At 49.0% G+C, this 12,042-nt stretch overlaps 2 protein-coding genes and 1 long non-coding RNA gene across 8 annotated transcripts in view; 2 read left to right on the top strand and 1 right to left on the bottom strand.

Annotated features, from left to right (window-relative positions):
- LOC311592273 overlaps window positions 1-7,587 on the bottom strand; it is a 30,355-nt gene extending 22,768 nt beyond the window's left edge. For all 6 annotated transcript variants that reach the window (XR_014777361.1, XR_014777362.1, XR_014777363.1 and 3 more), the window contains exon 1: window positions 7,573-7,587. This is a non-coding gene — a long non-coding RNA (uncharacterized lncRNA). The remainder of the gene's footprint in view (window positions 1-7,572) is intronic.
- Window positions 5,346-7,304, top strand: LOC311591869 (uncharacterized protein; the record flags this gene model as incomplete). Its single annotated transcript, XM_084771695.1, has 4 exons — window positions 5,346-5,408; window positions 5,751-5,952; window positions 6,150-6,406; window positions 7,272-7,304. 4 exons carry the CDS (start codon window positions 5,346-5,348, stop codon window positions 7,302-7,304), a joined length of 555 nt encoding a protein of 184 aa, XP_084627821.1.
- A 135-nt stretch (window positions 7,588-7,722) lies between the features above and the next one.
- Window positions 7,723-12,042, top strand: part of AP3B2 (adaptor related protein complex 3 subunit beta 2) — a 36,296-nt gene continuing 31,976 nt past the window's right edge. Inside the window, exon 1 of the mRNA XM_084773959.1 lies at window positions 7,723-8,165. Within this exon, the coding sequence (XP_084630085.1) occupies window positions 8,053-8,165 (113 nt within the window). The 5' untranslated portion in view covers window positions 7,723-8,052. The remainder of the gene's footprint in view (window positions 8,166-12,042) is intronic.

Genomic DNA, 12,042 nt, shown 5'->3' with positions numbered 1-12,042 from the left:
GTAGAATTTCCTCAGCATCCTCATTAATGCTGGGTGAATGACATGAAGTCCTAAGTTTATGTTTATCTTTGAAGGTCTTCACTTCTCTTTTCCAAAGGGAAAACCATGTCATGTATAGTAATCCTGGTTGAAAATCATTTTCTTTCGGAACTTGAAGTACTTCATTAAATTCTATCTTGGCCTTCATAATTTCTGCTGGGAAATCTGTAAGTCTAATGAGCATGACTTTAATTATGACATGGTATACTTCTCAAATTTTAATATTTCTTGCTCCTTACTTTTAGCAAGAGGATTGACAACAATTTAAGGCCAGCCTGACCTACATATTGAGTTCTATGCTGGCCAGGGGTACATAGTGATGACTTGTTGCAAAACACAAAACATATAAACAAAAACTACAATAACAACAAGAAATTCTAGAATTAAAAAATAAATTTAAGGGTTGAAGAGGTGGCTCAGTGGTTAAGAGCACCGCCTGCTCTTCCAAAGGACCAGGGTTCAATCCCCAGCAACCACATGGCACCTCATAACTGTCTGTAACTCCAAGATCTGACACCCTAACACCAACGCACATAAATTTTAAAAATTAAATAAAATATTAAAAAATAAATAAATAAAAATAAATTTAAAACTCTTAGAATGAGAGTTTTACTAGCAGTGAGGGTGTTATAAGAAAAAGTAAACGCAAAATTTAAAACTACTGTTAAATATCTGGCTCCCAATAAAATGATATATCAAATAGTATTAGGGTGATAATGTTAATTGGAATTTTCGATAAGAAGAAAGTGGAGGAGAAAATGTGAAGGAATGAAAACCGAAGGTGAAAGACAAAGTTCACATTAAAATGGTTGCATCAGCGACAAGGTGAACGTGAAGATAACAGCCCTGCACACATTACAGTCAAACCACTGAGAGCAAAGATAAGGAGAAACTGCAAAGCAGCCAAAAGCAACACGTGCTATAAAGCTCACCAGTGCGCACTGCCATTGACTTCTCACCTCGAAGGATGGAGTTCAGATACTATGGATAAAAACGTCTCTACAGAGCTACAAACAAGAACATTAAAACCAGTTGGATGCTTTTAATCCCAGCCCTTAGGAGGCAGAGGCAAGTGGGTCTGTGAGTTCGGGGCCAGCCTGGTCTACCGAGTGAGTCAAGGACAGCCAGGGCTACCCAGAGAAACCCTGTCTTGAAAAACAAAACAAAACAAAATAGAAAGAAAGAACTCTAAAACACAATTCTGTGTCCAATAGGATGAAAAAAGACAACAATGTCTTCAAATAAAACTAAGAGGGTTCACCTCAGTGGGCAGCTCCACAAGAAATGCTGGAGAAATTTCATCTGCCTAAAGGGAAGCAGTATCTGAGAAACACTTAGGCCCTCAAGCGTGCAACTATAAAGGACACACACAGTGGCTTAAAGCTGTGTGGGGTGTGTGGCGTATGTGGGGTGTATAGTGTAATGGCAAACAGTATGTAAGTGGGCAGGCATGGTGGTACCGACCCTACAGTACTGATGTTCCTACACTAATTGTGCAGTCACAAGCTCTGTAAGTAACTTGTGTAAAGTGGTTGTTATTTGGCACTGTGCTCTAACCAAGTCTGCTAACTGGCCAGCCTGAAAACCAGTTACATTGTAGTCTCTAAAGAAACTATTAATACGTAAGACAAAGCAGGAGCCTTAAATCCAGCAGATGACTACAACAGAACCTGAGTCAGGGTCTCACTGGATGACACAGGCTACATAACCCAGGCCGGTCTAGAACTTACTATGCAGCCTAGGCGGATCTCAGACTTTCTGCTCCTTCTACATCAGCGTCTCCTTCTACTTCAGTGTTGGGATCGCAGGGGTGTGTTAGCATGGCCGTCTTAAAATAAATCACTAAAGAATATTCAAATAAATCGGGTGGTGGTGTCGCACACCTTTAATCCCAGCACTCAGGAGGCAGAGACAGGCAAATCGCTGTCAGTTTGCGGCCAGGCTGGACTACAAAGTTAGTTCAGGACTGCCAAGGCTACACAGAGAACCTGTCTTGAAAAAAAAAAGAATATTCAAATATACCAAAAGGAGACAAGGAAGGTAGAACAAAAGAACACACACATACACACACACACACACACACACACACACACACACACACACACACGGAGTGGTGGGGTGTTGAGAGATAAGTAACAGTAGACCAAAGTCTAACAGTATCAAGTACTGCATTAAATATGTAGAGTGAAAAGGAAGACTCAATCATATTCTATTATGAATGCATTTTAAGTACGGTGACATAAAGCCTGGCACAAGGCGGACATCTGAGGTCTCAGATATTCAGCAGGCTGAGGCCAGAAAATCACTTGAACCTAGGATTGAGACCAGCATGAGCAGCAAGTGAGACACGCCACCCCACCCCACCCCACCCCACCCCACCCCACCCACCCTCACCCCAGTCTCAAAATAAAAAATAAAGGGAAAAACAGAAAGAGATTGCAAGTCAATGGGGAAAGGAAAGGAAAGGAAACAATAAAAGGCACAAGTGCAATTAGCAAACATACTGTTAGATAAAGCCTTCAGCTCGAGCATTAGCAGTGATTACGGGGGACATTCCTAGCAACAGAGACCAGCTCACCCACAGACGTAACAGTCACAAAATGTTTCTACTTGCAGTAAGAGTTTCAAACTCCACAGAGCAAAATCCAAAGGGCTGAAAGGGAGGCAATTCTGTAACCTCGCACAGCAGGAAGCCTCATCTCCCTCTTAATTGACACAGCAGCTCCCTTGACCTTATGCTTACTACCCAAACCTGCAAAAGTACACTGGCAAGGATGCGAGGCATATTCACTAGAACAGGCCATAGGGGCTGCAAGCTAGCCCTTCTTCTCTGACCACAGTACCACAGTAGGGGGGAGATGAAGCACTGGGTACCCTGGGCGGGGGGGGGGGGGGGGGGAGAGGAACGGGGGGGGGGCACACAATGAAGAGTGAGGAAACAGTACTGAGCAGAACAGGCAGTCACCACGTCATGTATCAGATGTTGCACAGAGCAGGAGGAAGCACCAATCACCTTCCTGGACCCCAGCCCTCAGGCTCTGGCATCTTGCCCGCCCCCAAGGTCATGGCAGAAATGTTGCTGCCTTCCTAAGATTGGCTTGGGCACTGGTGCTCGGAAGCTGACCCCAGGACTTCCTGGTTAGTCTCTTTATCTGCCAGGTTCATGGCCAGCTTGGCCTTTCTTCCTGTGACCACAGAAGACGACTGTCTCACAAGGAGTGAAGTGGGTGCTGCAAGGTAAGCCGCTTGCTTTATGGGCTCAGGTTGGGGTGAGCTCACTGTGACTAAAGCCTCTGCAAGCAGAGGGGCAGTCAGACAAGTGGGGCCTCCACTCTGACTTTGTGGTGTGGGTGCCTGGCTGGGAGCAGTGACCCCAATACCAGTCACAGGAGCATCCCTGCCACTGCTGTTTCTTTTTTTTTTTTTTTTTTTTTTTTTGGTTTTTCGAGATAGGGTCTCTCTGTGTAGCCTTGGCTGTCCTAGACTCACTTTGTAGACCAGGCTGGCTTCGAACTCACAGTGATCCGCCTGCCTCTGCCTCCCAAGTGCTGGGATTAAAGGCATGCGCCACCACCGCCCGGCCCACTGACAGAAGAAAACAGGAGTTAATACTTCCTGGCGGTGGGGGCTGGAGGTGGCGTTCCCTATGCCATGCTAGAGGTTCCAGCACTGAGAGAGGCAGTCCCACCCACTAGTCAAGCCAGATGGCCTCAGTTTGAATACTGGTTTACACCTTTTTAGATATAACCTTATCAACTCCCTTCCCCTCTTCTTCCAAAGGTGAGCATCAGTAGAATCTACTTGAGATTGTTCTGAAGGCCAACTGGGGCCTTTGTACCGCTTTTGGCGACAAGTATTGTCATCGTTATGGGTGGGACACCAGCCGTGGACCTGGATTCCCCGTTTGAAGGGGCGAGGACTCACCTGACAGCAGCCAGAGGGCTTTCCCGGCTACCCCACCCCCACCCCCAGTGGGAACTCTGAGGGGGTGTCTGGGCTTTCCAGTTGAGCGATTCCCTTTGATCTGTGTGGCAGGGGTCACAGGGAGGCCACCAGCCTTTGGGACCATTGTTCTTCTCCTCTCAGCTGAGAGAGATGTATTCTCCCCAGCTCTCCACTTGGTGTCCAAATGTGCGTGCTCAGGCAAAAGTGCACGGTCAAGAGCCAACCAGACCTTAGATAAACAGACCCTGCCCTCTGGCCTTCTATGGATCACAAAGAGGTCTCAGAGCTTCACAGTGGTCAGGTGCTACCCAGCTCTTTAACCTTATTGTTTCCATTTCTTTCCAGATGAGGAAGTTGAAGGAGAGAGAGAGAGAGAGAGAGAGAGAGAGAGAGAGAGAGAGAGAGAGAGAGAGAGAGAACTTTTTGATGTCCCATATGGAGACAGGATATGTGATCAGCCACGTACAACGCACAGAGCAGGGGGGACAGAGGTGAAGTGGCCGGGGATAATGATTGGTTTTTCTCTCCTCAGATGAGCTTCACATCCCAGGTAAATGGAGCAGAAGTCCTCAGTTCATCTTGTCTCTTTCCCAGGGAGAGCGGCAGCTGTCACAACAGGGGCTAGGACAGTCCCCCCTCGTCCACAGCTGTGACTTTTGTTTGACCCAGTGGGTATGGGGTGAGAGGAAAGCAGGAAGTAAGGTGGCTTCCCTATTTGGTGGATGTTAGGGGGATGACCCCTGACCAAAGGGCACAAGGATACAAAGATACCCAGAGGCGTGGGTGGTGGTCATTTGTTGCTCCCGTGTCCTCCAGCAGTGTCCCTGTAGGTCATACCTTCCCTCTCCTTTCTCCTCTCCTCCTCCCCCCACCACCAAGCCAAAGCTTAGACATAACCTGGGCAGCGAAAGAATTCTATGTTCCAGTAAAAACAAGAAAGTAAACTGGATTTCTCAGTTCCTTTTTTGATTGTTTGGGTTTATATATTTTTTTTTCTGAGACAGAGTTTCTCTGTGTGGCCCTGGCTGTCCTGGAACTTGCTCTGTAGATCAGGCTGGCCTCAAACTCACAGAGATCCGCCTGCCTCTGCCTCCTAAGTGCTGGGATTAAAGGCACAGCCTGTCATACCAGCCCCAACACCCCCCGCCCCCCACTGGAGGCCCCGACCCCTGCTCTCAGTTCCTTATAAAAGAAATGGTATTTAGTACATGGGACACAGGATAGTCATGTGGACACAGATTAGCAAGATTTGATATATCTCAATTTCCTCCTGAAAATAAAGATGCTCTACTGATCTTGAGAACTGTGACAGGGAACCAATGAATGTGTGTTTGCTACTGAGGTTATTGGACTTGGGAGAGATGTGCCCTGTTCCAGATCTCAGTGCAGTTTTCCTGTTTTTTCAGATCTACTTCTCAACCCAGGTACCAGCTGATACCCAGAGCCCAGTGTTGCTTGTAGGAAGAGCAACATGGAAGACGGATGAGGAAGGATATCCAGAGCAGGGGAAGTGGGGGTGAAAGGAGCGGCAGGATGGGGAGATAAGTGGACACTGCGGGCGGGGAGGAAGTTCAGTTGCTGGACACTTATGGGGTCTCCATAGTGGGTGGCTCAGAACAGAGTGCACCCATGATTTCCAGGCTGCTGGAGTCCTTTAAGGACAGGGAGGCAGGTGGAAAGCCCGGTCTAGCATCTGGGATGAGTGGACTGACCCAGCTTTGCCTGTGCACACGCCCTGCCGTCTGTGACAACGTTTCTTCTCTTAGACTCTGTTAGGGGCAACCAAGACCTTGAAGTTCTTCATTTCTGAGGCCTTCATGGGTCAGCACTTCCAGGAGGTGGAGTTAGAAAAAGGCGAGCCTCAGCCTGGAGACCTATTCCTGTTTAAGTTGCAGTCCCCTAAGGCACAGTGCTGCGGGGCCCATGTGGGTGTTTACTGCGGCCACGGAGAGATCATACACTTTGAGGGTGAGCAAAAGAAATCTGGCCTCTCTTCACCGCCTGTGCTGGGATGCAAACTGGGATGAAGGTGTTGGTCTCTGAAGATGGGGAAGAGGGCGTTGGGCAGCCAGGGGTTGGGGCTTCACTTTGAGGAAAAGCTGAGGCTGATTACTGAGTAGCACCTGAGCTAGCTCTAATATGCTCAGGGCCTGCTATCCCCACAGGCAGGAACTCCAAAGACCCCGGACTACAAATGCTTCTGGGTTACTGCGAAGGTGTGGTGTGCAAACAGGGGCACCGAGCTCTGCAGCGCTCCCGAAGGCTCTGGCGCGTGCTGCGCAGCCGCAATGGCGTGGACCCTAGGGTGCTGGAGTACCGCGTGCGGGAAGCTATGGATAAAGATCCTCCTCCTTACCATCCTACTAGCAGCAACTGCGTGCACTTTGCACTGAACCTGTTGGGCATGGACTCAGTAAGCACCGTATGTATCCCATCCCAGCCCCCGAGTTGGCAAACAAACGCACCTAGCCAACCTGCACCTGCAAAACGTAGATGTTTGCCCTAGGTTCCTCTAAACTTAACATCTTTACTCTGGCAGTCCAAAAGGCCCCAGAAACAAATAGGTGTGCCTATTTGTTGAGGTTACACACTCTGAAACTCTTTTGAGCTCTCACCGGGTAGGCAAGTCTGAAGCCCCAGTTCTTATATTGTGGCCAGACATATTTACTGAGTACGACCAACCTCCAAGCCAGGCGCTGTCCAACCCCACCAGTCTTCTGGCAGCAGAACTTCTATGGACCCTAAGCCCACCTTTCTCAGTTACACCCTCTTCCAATTCTGACCTTGGAGACTTGGGGAGTCCTAGTCTACAAACTCGAGACTCAGCCCTTGGGAATTCTTCCGTTTCTCCACACCTAGCCAGGAGTTTCCACCCACTCGGCTCCACGCCCAAAACTCTAGCCCAAAGATATACAACTCACACATCAACCTAGTTTAGGGGGCTGTCTGTAATCCAGGCCTACCCCCTCCCTCCCTCTATTTATTTACTTATTTTTGATTTTTCGAGACAGAGTTTCTCTGTGTAGCCTTCGCTGTCCTGGCCTCGAACTCACAGTGATCCACCTGCCTCTGCCTCCCGAGTGCTGGGATTAAAAGCGATGCCACGCCCGGCTCCCCTTCCTTTTTTCTATTCTTCCTTCCTTCCTTCCTTCCTTCCTTCCTTCCTTCCTTTCCTCTCCTTTCCTCCTTCCTTGGGTCTTGGGAACTAAGCTTGATGAGGCACAGAGTCCTGGAGAGCTGGCGATTACATCTGACGCTAACTCGGTTCTTTCTCTCTTCACTCCTAGATGCTAATGGATGTGAACCTATCCGAGGATTAATGTGACCTTGGGCCCTCCTGAGTGGGCCAGAAGAGGCTCCAGAAAAGATCATTAAAGTATTTTCCCAAACGAAATTACTATGTTAGAGATTCTTTCTTCTCCGATTGGAACTGCTCTACTCCCAGAATGCCCTTAATACTGGCGTCCTGGGTGAGCCTGCGCTTAAACTCCACTTCTTCAGGAGGCTGATGCGCTTCCCGTTTAGAAGCCAGGCGACCCTCAGAGGGATTTTAGACTGTGTGAAAAGGAGGTTGGAAAGGCACCATACCTAAATGTCCAAGACCGGTGTTCCAACTCCTGCCTGCGGGAATGGTCTTCTTTCAGCGTCCCCCCACGCACCACCCTCTCCTTCACTGCATGGGTGGGCGGGCCCCTGGAGGTCAGGTGATGGGGGAGGGAGTGGCAGGAGGTCCGCAGGCTGTACTGTACAGTCGTCAGCCCAGCGGCCTCGTTCACTAGTAGACCTGTAGATGCTTGCAGTTGCTTCAAAAGTGGAAGCACGGGTGCCAGGGAGTTCTGAGTGATTGGGACAGGACAGGAGCTGCCTCTCCTTCCCCTGTCCGCTCACGCCAATCCCTGCGCTTCGCGAGTGGCGCCGGTTCCTTTAAGAACCTCAGTGCGCGGCCCTGATTGCTGAATCCGCGCGCAGCCTCCGCCGCGCAGATCGCAGCTCTGCAGAGCCAGGCTTGAGTCCCCTTCCTCAGCCCTAGCCCAGCCCGGACGCTCAGCCACCCCGCAGCGCAGACCCATGTCGACCGCCCCCGCCTACAGCGAAGACAAGGGCGGCTCGGCAGGCCCAGGCGAGCCCGAATATGGCCACGACCCGGCGAGCGGCGGTATCTTCTCCTCCGACTATAAGCGGTGAGCTAGGGAAGCCCTAGCGGGCTTGCGGCTGACGCCCAGGCACCATGGACAGCGCCAGGGAGGCTGCGGGGCCCCACCGACGTGGCCCCGCCCTGCTCACTCCGCCTGGTCCCGGCACGCGGGCCACGTCGCCTTGGGCGACGGAGGGGGACTCCAGGCTGGTGGGGGAGAGGCCAGGCAGGGCGGAGGCAGGGAGGGGGGTCTGAAGGAACAGCCGCGGGGTATCTCTTTTTTGCAGTCTTTTATTCTCTTGAGTGGGTTGGCTCTAGAAAAAACCAAAACAAAACCCCCAAACCCAACACCATGGGGGAGGGGTCTGAGTTGGTGAACTGGAGTTTGAGACTAGGATGCGACGCGGGCCCTGGATGTAGATTGAGAAACTGGCTCCTCCTACAAATTCGTTTCTCCATCTCTCACCTCATTTTCACTTCTGCTCGCCCAGCCCTCTGCATTGCCCTATGATTCAGCCCTACTTGGCTTGGTTATGGCTTAGACCCCCGACTTTGACTCATTCATCTATTTGTTCATAAATTCAGTAGCACAATTTATTAAAGGCTACCGTGTCGCATGATCTGCTCGTCATGCAGCACAGCAATGAACAGAAGCCAAGAGATTGCTCTAACGGGGGAGCAAGAATGAAGCCATGACAATTCAAGGGTCAGGCGGAGAGCGCGTGGCGTGGCGCGGTTTGTGTTAGGGAGGAAAGCACTCACATGTTATTAATCCGTCGGGGGGGGGGGCGGTCCTCAGGGGAATAAATGACCACACAACAAACCAAAGCCCTAGGGACAAGCAAATTGACTTCCGTGAAGGGTGACTCAGGCAGGCACACTGTTCCTCACTCTGCATGGTCTCTTCGCGCCCCCTCAGTGCTGGGGTTATAGGTGTGAGCAGGACCATGCTTTGCTATGGGTGCTTGGATCTGAACTCTAGTCTTTAATGCAAACAGCAACAAACCCTAAAAAGCAGTGCAGCTGATAAGCAAAGTGTAACTCTTGAGAAGAGGATACAGCTGTGAGGATATGCTTCTTCTTAACCAAATGCGAGGCTACCAGCCTGTCTGAAATTCACAGCTCCTAGGGCTGCCAGGCCTCTGCTGGGAGGAGTAAACCAGAGACAAGGGAGATGGTAACTGCTCTGACTCTGAGTAACACTTAATAAAAACTCCCGTTGATAGAAGAGATGACACAGCGGCCCGTGATGGCGCTCACCTTTCCTCCCAGCGCTCAGGATGAAGAGGCAAGCTGACTTCTTTGAGTTCAAGACCAGCCAGATCTACACATCAAGTTCTAGGACAGCCAGGGCTACAAACAAACAAAAACAAGCAAACACATTTCACTCACCAACCCAGGCTACAAATAAATAAGTACGTAAATAAGCATGTTTCATTTACGTTTCCTGCATCCAGAGGACTAAGGAAAGGTTCTTGTGACGTCAGAGGGGTACTACGGCTAGAATCATTGCAATTCGCCGGAATGAACGAGGGCTCCTGGCAGGTGCTGTCCGCACATTGGTAGATTGGAAGGCTCCCCAGGCTGGACTGAAGAGGTTGAAGGCGATCTGGGTTGAGCAGGAGACAAAGGGAAGAAGATGTTAGAGTCGACTGGCAGGGCAGGAGGAGGCCTAAACCAAAGCTGCTTAAAACGTGGGTCCCAGCTGGGCCTCTAACAGGATGTATCATCGTTCACAAGAAGGTTGGTAACGCCAGAGGATTGTGACCGCACAAAAACTGAAAATCAATTCAAAAATCACACACGTAATAGGATACGGGTGCTCTATGCTGCACAGCGGGGTTTTACTGCAACTGTAGTTCTAAATACATAAACACATCACACCAGACACCTGGGTGCGCACGGGAGACCATTCCCAGAGACCGCCATGCCATGAAGTGTAGTACTTTCTTTCTTTCTTTTTTTTTTTTTTTTTTTTTGGTTTTTCGAGACAAGGTTTTTCTGTGTAGCCTTGGCTGTCGTCCTGGACTCATTTTGTAGACCAGGCTGGCCTTGAACTCACAGCGATCCGCCTGCCTCTGCCTCCCGAGTGCTGGGATTAAAGGCGTGCGCCACCACCGCCCGGCTAAGTGTAGTACTTTCAACTCTACACACAAAATCTTCTGCTCTGACAGAAACACAATGGTTTGAGTATAGAAAGAGTCCTTTAATGTTGCCCTACCATCCTTCCTTAGCATGTATCAAATTAGCATATTTTTCAATTGTAGTGTTATACCGACAAATATAACCATCTCATTTCTATGCAAATTTGCTTTAGTCCTGAATGGTAAAATTATATGTGTACTAAATAATTGTTTTTGTTATTTTTTTACATTTATTTTTCTTTTGTGTGCATTGGTGTTTGCCCGAATGTGTATCTGTGTGAGTGTGTCAGATCTTGGAGTTATAGACAGTTGTGAGCTGCTGTATCAGTGCTGGGAATTGAACCCTGGTCCTCTGGAACAACAGTTGGTGCTCTTAACTGCTGAGCCATCTCTCCAGCCCCTTGTTGGTTTTTTGGTTTTTGCTTTATTTTATTGTTACACACATGTGTGAGTGTCTGTGAGTGTTTGAAGTGTATGTGTGCGGTGTATGTGCACATATATGAGTGGGTGGGCACGCCACCAGACTATAGGAAGATGTCCTCCTCTGTCACTCTGCCTTGTTCCTTGGGTACAGTGACTCTCAGAACCTGGAGCTCACAGCTTTCATCTAGGCTGGCAGCCAGGCACACCCCACAGATTCTGCTGCAATGATTTAACATAAAAAAAAATAAGATGATAAAATAATAAGGTACCAAGTAGCAGATATTAGAATATATGGGGTTTATTAAGTGAGCATAGGATAGAAGGAAGGGGGAGGGGTGCCCCAGAGAGAGAGAGAGAGAGAGAGAGAGAGAGAGAGAGAGACAGAGACAGAGACAGAGACAGAGACAGAGACACAGAGAGGAAGAGAGAGGGAAAGGAATAGGGGGTAGAGAGAGAAGGCCACTAGGAGGGTCTGTCCTTTTATATAGCCCTAGGCAGGGCCACGCCCCCATAGCAGGTAGGCAATGACACCACAGGTAGGCAGACTGAAGCAGGATTCTAACATCTGCTCTCTCCATGGCCCCCTCAATGTTGGGGTTATAGGTGTGAGCAGGACCACTGGCTGGCTTTTATGTGGGTGCTGGAATTTAAACTCTTTGTCTTTTACGCAAGCACTCTTAATTGCTGAGTCATCCATCCAGCCTCAAAGAATTGCTTTAAAATAAGTGTCTTCTTAATTTATTTCCAGTAAATGCTTGATTTGTATGCCTGTTTTATATACCTGCATACATGAGATCATTTAAAAAAAAAATCTCAGGTGCAAAGCAGAAAGTGTTTAGGATGTCCTGACCTAGACCAGAGGAGGCAAAGTGGTCTTAAGGGCTTCCTTTTCTATTTTTGATCAGCTATCTGACAAACAGCTTGAACAAGGGTTGATTTTGGCTCACAATTTGAAGATGTCCATCATGGTGGACAGCAAGAGTGTGAGGCACCTGGGCACAGGGCATCCTCCGTCATGAAGCCAAGAGCATGAGGTCTCATGTTCTCTCTTTCTCTCTCTCTCTCTCTCTCTCTCTCTCTCTCTCTCTCTCTCTCTCTCTCTCTCTCTCTCTCTCTCTCTCTCTTTCTCACACACACACACACACACACACACACACAATCTGCTGTAATTCTTTTTTTTTTTTTTAAGATTTATTTATTATGTATACAATGCTCTGTCTGCATGTACCCCTGCAGGCCAGAAGAGGGCATCAGATCACATTATAGATGGTTGTGAGTCTCCGTGTGGTTGCTGGGAATTGAACTCAGGACCTCTGGAAGAGCAAGCAGTAAGTGCTCTTAGCCGCTGAACCATCT

The sequence above is a fragment of the Acomys minous genome (assembly GCF_964271855.1).
Source record: "Acomys minous genome assembly, chromosome: 2".
Taxonomy (NCBI): Eukaryota; Metazoa; Chordata; class Mammalia; order Rodentia; family Muridae; genus Acomys; species Acomys minous.
The sequence above is the reverse complement of the archived record's forward strand: the minus strand, read 5'-3'. Positions and strand labels throughout refer to the sequence as shown.